The 17,904-nt window shown below is 37.3% G+C and overlaps 1 protein-coding gene across 1 annotated transcript in view; it reads left to right on the top strand.

Annotated features, from left to right (window-relative positions):
• The window catches only part of lrba (LPS-responsive vesicle trafficking, beach and anchor containing), a 399,709-nt gene that overhangs the window by 261,615 nt on the left and 120,190 nt on the right, over window positions 1–17,904 (top strand). The window contains exon 37 of the mRNA XM_073864338.1: window positions 14,931–15,055. Within this exon, the coding sequence (XP_073720439.1) occupies window positions 14,931–15,055 (125 nt within the window). The remainder of the gene's footprint in view (window positions 1–14,930; window positions 15,056–17,904) is intronic.

Below are 17,904 nucleotides of genomic sequence, written 5' to 3'. Positions count from 1 at the left end.
ATAATGTCGGTCTTCTCTACATCACCAATCCCAGGAAGTAAACTGTTGCCTGTTGTGTGTTTGTTGTAGTCCAAGAAAAGAGATTTACGTTGGAGATGATAACTCGCTTCATCATTTACTTTGGGGTTTGCACCTTTTGCATATTGTTAACATGTACACACGTACACACCAAAGGAAATGTAAAATCGTGAATGGGACAATAGGTGCTCTTTAAGAAAAGATTTGTTGTTCAACCTTAAAAAAGTGAGTTGCCGGGTTGCACTAAAATTTTGAGTTAATTCAACTTAATAATATGAGTTAACTCAAGTTGAGTAAAAAAACTTTTTTACAGTGTAGAAATTTTCATTGTAGTCCAGGTTAGTTTTGCTGCTGGCTAGTGCTAGTTGATGTTGTTCACTAGCTCTGGTAAAGATGATAGACAAATGCCAAATGGATTACAAATGGAAGAAATGTTGCATTATTTGGAAAAAGAAATGCAAACGGGCCACATACTTACGTCTAATAGTCTGTAATTGGTTACATGTGAGCGTCTTTGATTTTAAATTATCTATCATGGCTTGTTTGCATTTTTTCTTTCTTTTCAAGTTTCCAGAAGTCAGCATTTCCATGTGTCTCCCTTGCTGTATGCGTTTTATCTTCAGCTTTGGCCCAGGGCTGACGTGGGGGACACTGAGGTGCTCTTATCTATCCCTTAAGCCTTCCCATCATCCCCTCTGAGGAGCTCATATAATGGAACGTCCCTTTATAAAGTACCGAATAGGCCCCTGCTCCAGCATTACACACACACTTCTTTGTAGCAACTCAGATTTATGAGTTTCATATGCCCTTAAGAAAGTATACTGCCGTGACAGGGCGAGGTCACGATAGGAGGCCCTGATCAATATTTGAATGAAAAGCCATTCGGGGAAGTTTTAAGGGCTTTTCTCGCCCCACTCCCTCTTCGTGTCTCCCCGGGAAAAACATCAGGAAAGTATCGATTGCCCGGGTGCAGTAGTTAGTCAGAGGCTATCTCCTTTGACTAACCCTTTAGCACTCTGTCACCTCCTCACCACTGTGATAGATTGTAACTCTCTGGACCGCAGTAATTACACGCGGCTCCAGTCGGGTCATTTATTTCAACACTTTCACCATTTACCAAAAAATCTCCTTTATCTTTGTGACCCAGCGGTTTGCTTTTGCAGCGAAAGCAGAAAGAGAGGACACATAAAATTTGCGCTACCGCTCCAAAACATGATGGGGCATCAGTTACCCATCCTCTGTCATAATTCTCTTTCACTTTCTTTATTTTTCTTTTACCCTTCTAAGGCGTTCCCTCTCACTGGGTGTTTTGTTCTATGTCTCCCTTCTTTCAACATTTTTGTCTTTCTACACTGAACTGTAGCAGTCACTATGTATTTAGTGGCTGTCTTGGCCCTTTTGGTGACCTTGACAAGAAAAGACATAACCAAAGAAAAGTTTTAGAAAAACATATTAAGAAAATAATATCTAAATAATAATACTAATGAAGAAAACCAGCCTGTAAGTCAAGAAAAAATTGAGCTTTATAAACAGGTTGTAGAAACTGGTTGATAAAAGTCAGTGTAGATTTTTGCAAATCCAGGCCAATGTAGCAAAAAAAATGTAAACAAATTAAAACTACACTGTAAAAAAATTCCGCAGAAATTGCAGCTGGGTTGCCGGCAACCCACCGTAGACTCAAATGTATGTCCTCCACTGGCAACATTTTGTTCAAAGTTAAATTAACATATAACATTTACAAGTCTTTGTCTTTACAGAGTAAAACTAAAAAAACAGCATCATGCAAAACATTCTGGGAAACAAAATCTGAAGCAAAAAACAGAAAAAGGTTGATGATGATTTCTGGTTCCCAGAATGCTTTGCATGAGGCTGTTATTGTATAGTTTTATTCTGTAAAGATAAAGACTTGTTAATATTTAAAATTTATTTAACTTTGAACAAACTCTTGCCAGTAAATAACATACATTTAATTCTACGGTAAATTACCGGCAACCCAGCTGCAATAACACTGTAATTTCTACGGAATGTTTTTACAGTGTACACACTACAAATGGCTAGGTTATTTTTGAATATTTTAAATATTGGACAGAACACATGCTGAATTAAAAATGACTTAATGTTAGGTTGTTATTATGCAACCATGGGGTATAATAACCCAGCAGTTGGGTTAAAACAACCCAGCATTGGGTCAATTCTAACCCAGCAGTGTGTTCTGTCCAATATTTACCCATTATGGGTCAAAATGAACCCAGCCATTTTTAGATTGTATGTGTTATATTCAAGCATCTTGATACAATCTAAAAACGGCTGGGTTCTTGGCCTAGAAAGTTGGTAGTTGCATTGCTGTGTATGGGGGCTCATGTGGGGAAATATCTTCATTTGTATTCTGAAGATGAAGACGACATGAGGGTAATTATTGAAAAAAGTAATCCTTGGGTTTACATTTTAGATTTTATTAGATAGATTTGTAACCATCGGCTCAGTCCTTCAGTTTCGAAACGCATAGTGAAGCTACTGTAGCCGCCACAGGACAAACATGGCATCTCTCAAACATGTCATATCACGCTCTATAGAACAGTTTGTCTTTTTAGGGCTACTGTAGAAACATGATGCCGACTTCCATCTAAGGGGACCCGTGGTGTATGTAGATGAAAACGACTAATTATAAGGTAATAAAAACAATACAGTTTATTATGGAAGGTCTTTATGCACAACTGATAATATAGATAAGTATATTATATTGGATTTACGTCAAGATATCCTTCTAAAACATGCACTGTATAATACTTAACATCCAAGCAGAGTAACATTAGCGTATAAAACTTGTTTCCACAAAATTTTAAAGCAATGTACAGGTATACCATAATATTTGTTGACTGAGAATATGAACAGTTCATTACCATTGGACTCCTTTAGGATCCTGCAAGTAATTGTAGAAAGAACCTTGAACTCTGATGAATGTATAAAATGCAAATGAAATGACCACAGTAAGAATGGTGTGAATAAATACAAAGGAGCAAAATGCAAAGTAAAGCCATTTGTTTTTCTCCCAGCATGTTACACAGGCTCTCTGTCACTCATTTTATGATCATGTGCTGCTCTTGACCCCTTGTCTACCTTTAGAGAAGACATTAACATCCACCATCACTGAGTATCACAGATTATTTCTTTTGCTCTGCATAGGACATCGCCACCTTAATCAGAGACAGTCACTCTGATTCCCCCTCTCAGATTAATTTCAGGCCGCTTGCAACCGCCAGCATTTTGACGGAGAGACCCTCACTTGCCCTTCTTCTGCGTGACAAATACACAATTCATCCATTCAGTTTTCATAAACACATGGTTTATGCAAATCGTACAAAATAATCTCCGCGAGAAAGAGCAATTTGAGCGGCGGCAATCGTAGGCATTAATGAAAAAGCCACAAAGAGAGATATGTTCACGCCGACTGTAACCGCATTAATCCACAGGAAAAGGTTATAAATGAGCGCGAGTCGTCTCTAAAGTGCCTCGTGCTGGAGTGATGTATGAAACTTGTGCCCTGTCTGCTCTGTTTGTAATGCTAAAGGTCACATCATTGTCATTTACATAATCTTAGCGCCAGAAATGAACTCAAGTGTAATATCAGGCCAAAATACACACGCCTGCACATACACATTGCTTTGAAATGCTAGACAGTTAGAGATGATAGAAACCATCATCATTCTTGGTGGAGAATTTTGGGCTCTTGGTAAATGATGTTGCGTTCTTATAGCCGCTTTCAATATTCTTTTAATGAGTTTCAATCCATAAACTGGCTACACAGATGCTTATAAGTTGCTTGAGTATTTCCCAGCAAGCGATAGCGTCTAGGTTAACTACACACCCCATATAGTCCAGCAGTGAGTACCCACTTTTGGCCAAAATTAACTTAATTTGTTTCAATCGTTTTGGCCTGGCTTTTGTGGATGTATGATATTCCACCATGTAAGCAAAGTCAATAGTGATTACAAGGTGTTTGGTTTTATTTCTTTTATTTCATTATTTTGGGGCTATGTTTAGATGTCTATAAAATTTTCTCTGACTGCCCATACACTGTAAAAAGATATGGACGTAGTGTGCGTGACGTCACCCATAGGTTTCTGAAAATCGTTTTTGAAGCCAATAATAAGCGGTACCTGCCTTCGCCATCTTGGCCACGCATCACTCGCGGATATCCGAAAATGGGTAAAGAGGCAGGACGTGGGTGAAGCTGAGATGGCTGGTTGCTGAAACCACGCACGCCTAGCTCAAATCTAGGGACTGTTCAACCGTAACTCAAGTGGTCACGCCCTTAATTATGCAGAACTTTAAGACTTATTATAATTTAAATGGATGAGTTATTACAAAAAAATTCACCCCCTCACAGTTGTTATGTAGGGCAACATTTTTGTACCAGGCTGTAAAGATATTTTTTCAGCTCTAAAGATGGGCATTTTAACATGGGGGGTCTACGGGAATTGACTTTTTTTTGGAGTCAGACTCTAGCGGACGGTCGATGAATTGCAGTTTCAATCACTTCTGTATTGGTTTCATCATAGAGATTGGAAGGTTGCCCCTCGGTTTTAACCTAGACGTCTGGACTGTGTTTGGATGGCAAAAGTTGTCACTAGGGCAGTACCTTTTCAAAAAGTACACTTTTACCTAAAAGGTGCATATTGGTTCCTTTCCAAGGGTTCACACCAGCCGCATTTGAGGCGTCAAATTTGCGTCTACCGCGTCTAGTTTGCCGCTTGAACATTTTGAGTTTACTTGCTTCATTTGTGCGTGAAATTCTAGTCATCGAGATATTCACGCGGAAATTCGCATCATGGGAGGGGCTTCTGTGACTGCTCGCTTCTTGTAATCACGTCACTACTAGAGCAAGCTCCTGCCCAGATAGCAAAAAATATCCGCATGGCTTCTTTATGCCGCCAGCCCCAAGCTGTCGGCTATAGGTGCGTCCCGCTGGCGGGGATGAAACTTTTGCAGCCGAATACGTCACTCTAATTTGTTGCGAGATGCCGCCAGCATGCAGCCGGCGGACCGACTGCTTAATTTATGCAAAAGCGGCTGCCGCGGCGGTCCGCTGTCAGACCTGTTTGCGATTACGCCCTTATGCCGCTTACTGCTACCAGAGCACCGCCGGTGGTCCGCCGACTCATTGCTATCTGGGTGATTGGTTAACGTGACGCGTTTTTCCGCCAAAGTTCAAATTTTTCAACTCGCGTGTTTGCCGCGGCAACGCTCAATTCGCGCAAACTATACGCGTGAATGAGGCGGAATCGCGGCTACCTCGCTAAACCCCTCATTCGCGCTGCGAGACCTCCTGACACGTGACATTGTGTCTTCACGTTGACTTAACATTGAAATCACTCGCTCTTGACACCTCTGCCGCGGCTGGTGTGAACGCAGCATTAGAGTTACATAATGGTCCCTCAAAAGTAGGGCTGCATCAAATATTTTGCGTTATCGTGATAACAGTATGTGTGATATCTATATCACAGATAGTTGCGATAAGTTACATTTATTTTATGTGTCTATCATTTGTGTGTTGCATGCTTAGACTGTCAAATTAGACCAATCAGAAGGGGCATTACTAAATAAGTAGGTCTTGTACTGTTATACTAGACCACGGGCGCAAAACTGAACCTAGCGTCTCAAAGCAGAGAGCGAAAAATAAATATGACGAGAGTAGAGACGTGCGAGGAAAACTACAGTGAAAACTTGTGCCTAAAAAAATGGTACATCTGAATATTTTTTTCCCTGAATTAGATTTAATTACATTAGAAGAATATGTATAACCTGTTTTTTCAGTATGATAATTACATATTTAAAGGATTTTTATAAAAAGATCTAATAAAATAGCATTTCTCTAGATAAATATGTCACAAGAAATATTGTTCTACTTCAACAGTATATTTTCTCAATATTGTGCAGCCCTACTCAAAGAGGCACATACAGTATTTAGATCTTTTTTAAAAGGTACCGTTCCAGTGACAACATTTAAACCTTGTTGTACCTTTTTTCTGAGAGTAAAAAATATATAAATTAAAGATAAAAAACCGTTTCTGGTGTATGAAGTATATAAGAGAATAAGTAAAAGGGGTAATCTCAGTTTTTTATCAAAATTTGTCTCAGTCATGCAGGTTGTGAACACAAATGTCTCAGTCAGTCAGAGATGAAAGGAAGTAGAAATGCCCCCCAAGTTGCAAATAAACACACACAAACCCTGAGAACCTGAGAAGATATATATTTAAAAAAACACTAGTAAAATTAAGATTTTTTTAATTCATAGCATCTTGTGTGTATATATACAGACTTTTTTTTACAACTAATTAAATGTCTGCTCATTAATTGTATTTGATTTTGCAGTAATCTTGCTAAACACTTTTCACAGGTGTGCATCCAGACGTTCTCAAGCCTCCAGGCTTGTTTTTCTTGAGTGGGCATATGTGGGTATAGTTGTTCCCGTGTGTAATCTAGGTCCGGTGTTTGCAGTAAAACCCTCGCAGGGAGTGTGAGACCCAATGCTTTTTCTGAAGTGTGTCAGCTCAAGCCAACCTCTCTGTTACAGCAACTTCTAAAAAACACCTCATTAATCCCTCATACACACACACACATGCTGAAATTCTTAACACATGGCCCAATTAAATGCTTTGTTTATTATGACACCTCCCTTGAGTCAAGTAGACTTGAAGTGTGGCTTGTTTTATGCAAACCTACAATTTAGGAGCGCAATTGAAGCTTTAAAGAGGAGATTATAAAACATGACCCTCTTCTCTGTTGATTCGTCCTGTCCCACTGTTTACCGCTTGCTCCCCAATCCATTTCCCTTATTCGTTAACTGAATGGATCGCCATCTGTATTAAACCGCATTACGCTCAGCCACCCGTTTATCTTCTCTGTTGGTAAACCGGTTCAGATTTACAGCCGACGACCCAGCGCTTATACTGGTGCTGGGTGAGAAGAAAGACCTCAATTACATCTTACAGGCACTTATAAAAGTCCATGCTCGTGTTAAATTCTCGCTAAATGTGGTATATATTAGGTGTGTTTGGAGGAAGGTCTCAAGTGTTGCTTTCGGTATATGCATTAAGACCATTTAGACACCCCGCTGCCATTTAAGGGTCTGTTTCCGTCATGGCTTTTTTACGAGCGTACTAATTACTAATTGCGCCTATGCTGCGCGGGCCGATCCGAAGGCCTATTGTGTTTTGTAATTGTTGTTGTCTTGAGAAGGCACTAGCACAATTCCTATTAGAAATCCCCCTGCAGGATGAATAGATGGATGAATAATTCATTATTGCTATGAAAACACTTGCTTTGTGGAATGCGCTCGCTGATTCGGCTGCTGGGATTGATGACGGCCGGATTGCGCGCACATATCCTTCGCCTTCATTAGGCCTGTATTGTCACAGTGTCTGGACGGCGGCGAAACCTGCGAACGTGTTTCCAGCTGCTCGACTAATTGCTGTGGCCAGCGTGGTGTTGTATTGCAGACAGATTGATCTTCTCTGTATCTCTGCTCTCGCAGAGACTGACAGGTGAGGAGCCCCTTGAATCGGCACTGTGCCTTTGGTAATCATTTTAATTAATGAACACTGGAAGCCAGGATGATGGAGTGGCTATTTACATGGAGGAAACTATCACATTCAAACAGCTCTCTGCTGCTTAGATAGAGCGAAATCTGTTCACAGACAGACTGCTTAATATGGAGGGAATGCAGCTCCCTCTCTTGTACCAGTCGTTTCTTACTGTTGTTTAAGTGGATATATGTCTGCTGAGATTTTTAGGCCTGAGTTTTGTCGAAGTTGTTGTGGCACATGCATTTGTTTGTGTGTTAATTTATTTACAAATGGAGGAAATATTAACAATCTTCAGGAAACTGGTTATCTAAACGAAAACGTGAGATTTTTTGGTAACACTTGCGCGTGCGCATGTGAAACTAGCGCGTGCCCACGTGAATCTATTGCGCATAGATTCACGTGGGCACGCGCTAGTTTCACGTGCGCACACTATATATTTATGTGCTCATGGGATAGATTTACGTTCCTGTTTATGTGCGCACGCGAAACTAAAGTTTAAAAAAAAAAGTCTGAACATGATGGTTTCGCGTGCACACATGAAACTAAACTTTAGATTTTTTTACTCCAATGTCACCTTAGGGGCTCGGTAAGGTTGTGTATCAGTTAATGCATAATGCTATCATGAACAAAGAATACATCTACAGCATTAAATTAAATAATAATACACCATGAACTAGCATGAATAACTGTATTGACATTAACTAATATTAACATTAATTAATACGCTAAGAAACTTTATTATTCATTGTTTGTTCATGTTAGTTAATGCATTTACTAATGTTCACTAATACAACCTTACTTTTACGTTCATGTTTACTTTTTAATGTAGTTAACTAATGTTAATTAATGAACATTATAATAAAGTGTTACCCTTTTACCTTACTTTAACTGTTACCGATTTTTTTATTAGGTTACATGTTAATATGAAAAACCCTTATGGGTTGTGTGTTTTTTAAGTTCTGAAGGTCCACCCATACATTTATTTAAACAAGACTGCCTGGAAAACCCCTTAATGAATTTTTTTTGAAATTCAAAACTTTATTTTGATATAACTTTATTTTGAAAAAAAAAATAATTAAATTTACTCATTTTTTAAGGTAAGTGGTTGCAATCAATTTATTTAAAGGAACAGTATGTAAGAAATTTATATCAATTAATCATAAAATGTCCCTGATATGTCACTAGACATTAAGAAATAATTTTCATTTAAAATACTTATATCACTGACAACAGTGGTTTGGCTAGGATATTGTCATTTTAAAAGTGGAGTTGCAGCCCTCAACTGATGTTTATGTTGTAATTTTGTGTATTGGCCACCAGTTGTATGATTGCAGTACCAGTTTTAGCCACTATTTTTGTTATTGCAATACCAGTTTTGGCCACAATCCTACATACTGTTCCTTTAAGCTACATTTAAACAAAAGTTTTTTGTTTTGTTTTGTATTTCACATTTTTTTGTTTATAAATTGATTGTGACCACTTACCTTAAAAAAAATTAGTAAATTGAATGAATAATTTTTTTCAGTGCAACTAAAGGTAAGAATTTATGACTGGTTAATATTATCAGTTAAAGGATTAGTCCATTTTCTTCAAAGAAAAATCCAGATAATTTACTCACAACCACGTCATCCAAAATGTTGATGTCTTTCTTTGTTCAGTTGAGAAGAAATTATGTTTTTTGAGGAAAACATTCCAGGATTTGTCTAATTTTAATGGACTTTAATAGAGCCCAACATTTAATACTTAACTCAACACGTAACAGTTTTTTTCAACGGAGTTTCAAAGGACTATAAACAATCCCAAACGAGGCATAAGGGTCTTATCTTGCAAAACGATTGTCATTTTTGACAAGAAAAATAACAAATTTACACTATTAAAGCACAACTTCTCGTCATGTAGATCCGGTGGTGATACGCCAGCTGCCCCACGCAATACGTCATGACGTCAAGAGGTCACAGAGGACGAACACAAAACTCCGCCCCAGTGTTTACAAGTGTCTTGAAAGAGGACCGTTCCTACATTGTTGTATGTCAACTGATACTAATTAATGTCTTTGTGGCAGTTTATTGTTTAAAAGTACATATTTTTTATTTTTCTTGTCAAAAATGACAATCGTTTTGCTAGATAAGACCCTTATGCATCGTTTGGGATTGTTTATAGTCCTTTGAAACGCCGTTGAAAAAAACTGTTAAGTGTTGAGTTAAGTATTAATTGTTGGTGTCTATTAAAGTCCATTAAAATGAGAAAAATCCTGCAATGTTTTCCTCAAAAACATAATTTCTTCTGGATTGAACAAAGAAAGACATCAACATTTTGGATGACATGGTGGTGAGTAAATTATCTGGATTTTTCTTTTAGGAAAATGGACTAATCCTTTAAAAGAAAAAAAATTGTTAATTAACGCACTGTGTGTGTCAACATATGCCTACAGACATTTTGTCACTTTTTTATCCTTAATTTGTGAATGGCCTGTAAATGAAGCAAATTATTGCTGCCCTGATGGTCTGGTAAAGAAATTATTTGTCTGAGAAATAATATGTACTGTACTGCATATGTGTCCATGCTTGAGTATGGTTTGAAAGCTGCACGTATGCGCAAGATGATGCGGTCCATCTGTGTCTCGTGCACATTCGGACAGATTTTCGCTAAACCCCTCTGTCCTAGACCCTGACTGTAAACATCACTCTTTTGCCCAAACAGAGAAAGAAGACTCAAAAGCAAAACTTTTTAAAATGTGTCCTGCTTTAGAAATGGCCACTGTGGTAGATGAAAATGAGACAATCCGCCCTCTTTGTATATTAATCCTTTGGACTGATCGCGTGCTCTTTGATAATGTAATGTTGTGTAAAAATTTGATAATGTATGAATCCTGGTTCTGTTGTTGATATGTTGCTGCCGTTTCCACATTCATATTAAATAAAATATTTATATTGTTTTTTACCATTAACTGTATTTTTACTCAATGGCAATTTAATATTACAATCTTATCAGTTGTTGGTCGGGAAAATTAACTGAAATAAACATTCTTAATGGAAATCTTATAATAATGGTTTATTATTTAAGCTGTCAGATATGATTTTGACTTCTTTTGACTTGAAATAACGTAAAGAAAATAACTTGGTTTTATTTTTTTAATAAAAGAAAAAATTACAGAATGCAACTTTGATAATTCGCTGTCTGCTTGTTAAGTCTGACGTCACAAGGCACAACTTTCCAAACGCTCCATCTAACGCCTTAAGCAAAAAAACTAACTATACTAAAACAAACAGTGCTGTGTAAAACTACTAAAAAATTGCGATCCTGACTTTTATCTCCATACTAAAATCCCTTTATGCCAGAAACGGAATAATCTTTTATGAATTGTTAAAGTATTGTTGGGACGTTGTGAGCTTGGAGAATCTACTGTACACTGCAAGTTTATAAAAATATAGCTTATAAACGCTTCTTGAGATTGTTATTTCACATGAAGCGAGCAGTGGCTTGGACCTGGTGTTGGTGTTACGTTTTCATTTTATTGATTTATTTAATTAAGGTACAGCGCACATTTAATAATACATGGATATGTAAAATGTGCCAGATTTTGCAAGTATTGGCAAATTTTCATCCGTAGTCCCTTTAGTGCATCAGTACTTAACAACCGGAATCTTCTTTCTCCAAATTTTATCTGTTAAGGCAAATTCCAACAAACACCAGCATTCTAATCATTATAGTCTGTAGGTGGTATACTATGTTTATATAACTATTTAAAGATATATACATTTTCAAGCCCCGGTTATTGCTAACATACCGTATATAACCCTAAGCACTTCTTTTTGTCTTTCTGACTCATGACTGTGTGTAAACATTTCCTTTGAAGCATTTAACCGAAAAGTATCGCCGTCTGCCCGAGCTCTAAATGGTCTCAGAGGAGTTGTGCTTCTCCTGGAAAACTCACGTCTCTTTTTAAATTACATCTCCTTTTCCCTACCTTAAATAAATCAGTTATTAATGTCTCTTATTAGTCGGGCCAGAGAGCTCTTGAAGTGCAAGGTTAGAATTGTTTTTATTTTCCCGTTCCAAGCGCTCTCTTAAGCTTTAAGAGGGATGTCTGAGCGCGCAGGAGAGAGATTTGTGCCGAGCCTCTGGCGGTGGAACTATTCGATCACATTTTTGAGAAAAACCTGCACCGCTCAAATACACCCATTCTTCTTGGCCCTGAACGTCTGAAAAGCAAAGTGGGATTTTACCGTTAAGTGGGATTTTAAAATGTGCGCTTTGCATGCCATTACGGTGCCATAACTATTTCCAAAAGTATTCCTGTCTGTTTATATTTCTCCTAGTATCATTAATTCTGCGAAGACCTCGGTTACCGTTTTTTGATTTATCTATTTTCTCAACTCCTTCTTCAATACTTTTCATGTCTCTTTCTTCCTCCTCCATGGTATTTTAGGTCATAATAGCGTGTTTGCTGGCGATTGTTAAAGTATGCGGGCGTAAAAAAGAAGGTGAACACAGGGGAGGGCTCTTAAGTGGCCGTTATCCTGATTTATTTGGCCTGGGTGTGGAGGCCCTGTTGCACGATAAAACTTCTTCTCACTTCTGCAGAGCAGAATGGACTTAGAGAGTTATATTTCACTGCACCTACAGTAAATCAGCTGGTCGACGGATACATAGCCACTGCTAAAGCCATTCACTGTCGTCCACACCACTAAGTCTCTCTCTCTCTCTCTGGTGGAGGATCCACCAGTTCATACACAGCGATTTGTTCTTCTAAATGGAACATGATCATTGATAGATCTCAGTGTCACTTTCTGAGCCAACTATAGGATTCATGGAGTACATGAATATATTACATTCGTCTTTGAAAATCTTACATCATTCCTTTAAGATCTAAATGTGCATTTTTGTGCGTGCAAGCATGTGTAATTAATTGATAATGCTGTTCTGCGTTACAGCAGAAAAATGAGCATAATTTGTTTTGACAAATTATACCCGACCCTCCCTCTCGTCTGAAATTAGTTCCTTTTTTCTATTTCAAATTAAGCAAGCTTTTGAAGATTAAACTCATTTATGGCACAGGAAATGTATTTCGCCCGTGCCTCAGGGGGCTAAACATAATGAATATTTGAAGAGATTATTTTAATTAAAGTCCTTTGAATCTAAATGGAGTCATATGTTATAGCTGTTACATATTCCTTCATTAAAAGTTAACAGCTTCACACACCGAAGGAAAAACAGAGAAAGAAAGATGAAGTGAGGGAGATGTAAAAGAGTGGTACAAATTGAGGAAAAGTGGCTGAAGGCTAAGGACACTGAGTCAAAGGCACTCGCACTCCACCACTCTGCTCAGCAATGCTGCTATAAGGTGTCCTGCTGGGGTCCAAAAAGAGCCTGTAACCACAGCACTGTGTGTGTGTGTGTGTGTGTGTGTGTGTGTGTGTGTGTGTGTGTGTGTGTGTGTGTGTGTGTGTGTGTGTGTGTGCTGGATTGCTGTGTCAGCAGACTGATCTTCCAATGTGATGTATTTAGCTCTCATCGCACCTTCTTGAGGTGCTGGAGAAATCTAGGCCTCCTCTGCAGCACGGCCAAGGTTATGATGTTGCCCCCAAGGGCAAACTTTTCTGGGTTTTTGCGTACTGTATGTTCTCAAATTAGATCACTTTAAGTCTAGTGCAGAGGGCTTGAATATATTTTGGATTAGTTAGTAATACTCTGTCTTTTGCATTAAAGTCTCACTTTACGATGTCAGGTGAAAACGGGTAATAATATTATATTACTCAAAATAAAATGCACTCAAAAAGCGCAAAGGCAAGTAGTCAATGAAACAGATCAATATTTAATAAAATGCCAAACATTTATACATACAATTCTTGTACTTTTGTTATATATGAAAAACTGAAACAAAATAGCCCCTTTAGATCAAATTATATGAATCAAAAATAAACCTTGTTAGTACTTTACACAATATATAATGTATCTAAATAATATATATATGAAGAGTTTGGTTCCAAAACATTATAAACGGCATTAAAAAAAAGATTTACTATCAGTATTGTACCGAGCCCCTAAGGTGACATTGGAGTAAAAAAATCGAGTTTAATTTCATGTGCTCACGCAAAACCTTCATGTGCAGAATTAATTTTTAAGGTTTAGTTTCACATGGTCACGTGAAACTTTCGCATGCACATGTGCGACTTTCGCGTGCGCACGTGCAACTTTCGTGTGCGCACGTAAAAGTTTCACGTCACCGCACGATAGTTTCACATGCGCACACAATATATTTATGTGCGCACGCAAAACTAAACTTTATTTAATTTTTGCTCCATGTCCCCTTAGGGGCTCCGTAGTATTGTATCAGGTCAGTATTAAAAAATAAATTCTTAATTTCACGCAAAATGAAAATCCAATATCGTGTTATTCTGTCATCTTTTCTCCCTTTTTCCCAAAACGTGATAAACGCTACTCCTCTTTTTCTGTAGAATGCAATAAATCTGCTCAACAAATCACAGCGCACCATTCCACGCACTGAAAACAACAATGGCGATGCGTTGAATACATACAGTGTCCTAGTTTTTCTCATCTACTTTGTACTTCGCAATCGACAATAAACAAACAAAATAATACTTTTACTCAATAATAATATATGCTCGATACTCGATTATAATATTTTACTCGAAGCCCACAAAAATCGATCATGTTACAGCTGATCGCTTTCTAAAAAGTTCAGCATTGACGTCCCAAGAATGACAGCAGCAATGAGAGTGTTCTTAATGACAAAGTAAGTGTTTTGATTAATGCCATTTAATGTTTTTTTTTAATCAGTGTATACCACTAGTCAACAAAATGAATATAACATGGCAAATATAAATGCCATTTTTTATTGATTCAATCGTTTTATAGAATTTTGGGGAAAAAAAAACTTGTCATGGATTTGTTGCATTTTGTGTAAAAATAGTTTTTTATAATAAATCTTTGAATATCTAATTATGGATTTGAATTTTTATGTTTTTATAACCTAAAGATGCTACGTGAAAGTTTGTAACAGAAAACAGTGATTTTCATCCTGTCACTTTCTTGGTATAGAAAATACGTTTTTACCGAAATTAGTCAAAATGGATTTATTGCGTTTTGGAACCAAACTCTTCATATTTTTTTATATAAGATGCATAGCTTATTACAGTCGCATCACAAGTTGACCGTTCCACAATTTCAGCATTTTGCACTGCCGAAACATTTTGCGTGCTTCAAAACAAGGCCGGTATTATACAGCCCTGCCTATGCTACTTCTCATTGCATCGGCTAATTGCTAACATATGTGCCTCTCTCTTTCTCTCTTCCTCTCGGCAGCAGACCGCGGGAGTTCTGGCGCCTGGACTACTGGGAGGATGACCTGAGGAGACGTCGACGCTTCATCAGGAACCCGTTTGGGTCCACACACTCGGAGGCTATCCTCAAGGCTGCAGCAGAGCATGGTGGGTAATATGGTCACATACAATCATCTGTTTACACTCTTTCGCACACAAACGCAGCCCAGTGTGTACAGCTGTAACACTTTAACCCCCGTGATAACAGGTATACGGCTGTTAAAATTAAGACGGCATAAAACCTTTATAGCGCAACATGACTCAGTAAAAATGAATAATATAATAAATATTTGCCATTAGGTAGCTACCGTGTTACATCTGACTGTTCTCCAGTCTTTTGTCTCTCAGATAATATTAAGAAAGTAAGTCTCCACTAATTTGTTTATATACAGCTTGGTTTTCCTCTCATTAGCTCAGGTATTAAAATAAGGGCTAAGTGTTCCCAAATACTACTACATTGTCACTGTACTGTATGTTCCTTCCCTCCAATGCACGTCTGCAGCCGACATTACAGGTAAGAGTGCTTGTGAACATAGTGAGAGAAGTAGAGTTTGTGTTTGTATCTATCTATCTATGTGTCTATGTATCTATCTATATATATATATCTATATATCTATATATATATATATATATATATATATATATATATATATATATATATATATATATATATATATATATATATATATATATATATATATATATATATATATATATATATATATAGCTGGGATTAGATGTGTGTGGATAAAAACTTAGACTAACAGATTTAATGCTTTGTGTTAGTTAGTTTCTGTACATTGCAACTATGACTCACGGCAGAAAAAAAAATATAGAAAGCTGCTCTTGTTATTTGCAGTTTTTATTAAATATTTGAGTTATTAAGACAATAAATTTGCAGTAAAAATTCTTATTCTTAGAGTAGGGGTAATTTGTTGTAATTTTGTTTGTTTTTTTGTGATTGTAGTTGTTGCACACTTTTTATTTTTACATTTTTATTTATTTTTATTGTATATGCACCCCACATTAAGAACTATCGGTTTTCACTTGAAAATCACTCATGCATAATTTGCACATGTGCCTAATGTATTGCATAATATTTTTCCTCATTGTTCTTTTTAATTATTTATATTTTTAAATAAATCTGCATATTTGAAATATGCATTACAGCTATATGCCTAAAATGAACTCCACGATAACATTACAGGGTTAGTTTTAACAATACCATCCCAAGTACAGTTTATGAGGTTGTTAAACTTCATTGAAGAAGGTTAAAAACCTCATCAGGGGCTTGTATTTCTTCTTCTACCCCCTAAGGGCATTTAATCCATTTATGCTTGCTTTTTACTAGTCAAAAGGTATATCCAAATCGAAGTTAAAAATTTCAGTCTATTCTTTTATTTCATTCTTTTGGATTTTTGTGTTTAAATGGAGCACTGCTCTGTCACTTCATTCAGCAAAGCAATGCATACAACATATGAGAGTTAAAATGTTTCACAGACTCCTGGCTAATGCTTTATTTCTAATGAGTTTTTCGCCACACTCACAGATAGCAGGCTTTACAATCGTCGCCATTCAGTACTTGGACTTGAGCAGCTTAACCTATTGCACCCTTCAGAAACAGGGCCATTTCTGAGAGAAAATGTCTCCAATATGTCACCGGTTAGTCCCCCCTCAGAATGACAGAGGTTCTCTAGACAAATGACCAATGTGACAGAAGTCAATAAGAATGTGATCTAAAAGCAATAAGTGTTCAGAATCCCAGCATCCTCTGAGACCGATGTGCCGCCCTAATGGTCATAATATGCAGCTGGAAGGAGGGCCCTGAGGGGACCCAATGATTTCTCTTTCTCCATTCCTGTCTTCCACTGTTTCTCTTCTGCCTTCATCCCTCTTTCTTTTGCTAACTTAGGACTTGGTTAAGTTCAAGTGTTCCTTAAGGAACACTTTGGATCCCTTTGAAATGGAACCTAAAACTTTGAGGCCTTAAAGCATTTTATTATATTCAAATGTTTCCCCAGTGACTATCCAGTGCAGGAAATAATCCATCCATCCATCAAGTATTTATGTGCATATATTAATTGTCTTACAGGGGTGACTGTTTGCTAAAAGCCTATATAGGACAAATAGAAAAACTGCTGTCCAGTTCATTTCATCACAAAGGTTACTCGTTTCACATAAACATGCATCACTGAACATAAAAGTGTTTGAAGTTAATTGATGCTCTTAAAATTAACATTTGCCTGCCCCTACCCCCATTTATAGAAAGCTTGTGTGTTTTCATCTGACCCTAAATTTGTTGCGGAAGTGGAACGAAAGACTCGGGCCAGGATCTCATGTTTTTAAACGGAGCACAAGGGTCATATCTGGCTGTGATTATTTCTCATGTGGAAGAGAAAGTCAGTCTTTAAAAAAAAATGCAAGTAGATGGGTAATGTTGTGATCTATTATGTAAATCTAATCTATTTAGCAACCTTATTTTGTTTAAACCATGATTTAACATCATAATAAATCATGTTTTGAAGACATTACACTTAATGTTGTTTTTTTAATAACATTTTCTGACATTTAAAGGATTATTCCATTTTCTTAAAAAAAAATCCAGATAATTTACTCACCACCATGCCATCCAAAATGTTGATGCGTTTATTTGTTCAGTCGAGAAGAATTTATGTTTTTGAGGAAAACATTCCAGGATTTTTCTCATTTTAATGGACCCTAATGGACACCAACACATAACGGTTTAAAATTGCAGTTTCAATGCAGCCCCAAAGGACTCCAAACGATCTTATCTAGCGAAACGATTGTCCCTTTTTGCAAGAAAAACATGCACTTTCAAACCACAACTTCTCGTCTAGCTCCGGCCCTGCGACACGCCAGCGCGACATCACGTAATTGCGTAATGCCGTGGAAAGGTCACGTGTTACATATATGAAACACACATTTGCAGACCATTT

The sequence above is a fragment of the Misgurnus anguillicaudatus genome, chromosome 3 (assembly GCF_027580225.2).
Source record: "Misgurnus anguillicaudatus chromosome 3, ASM2758022v2, whole genome shotgun sequence".
Classification (NCBI taxonomy): Eukaryota; Metazoa; Chordata; class Actinopteri; order Cypriniformes; family Cobitidae; genus Misgurnus; species Misgurnus anguillicaudatus.
Note: the sequence above shows the minus strand (reverse complement) of the source record. Positions and strands in the feature narration are given on the sequence as shown.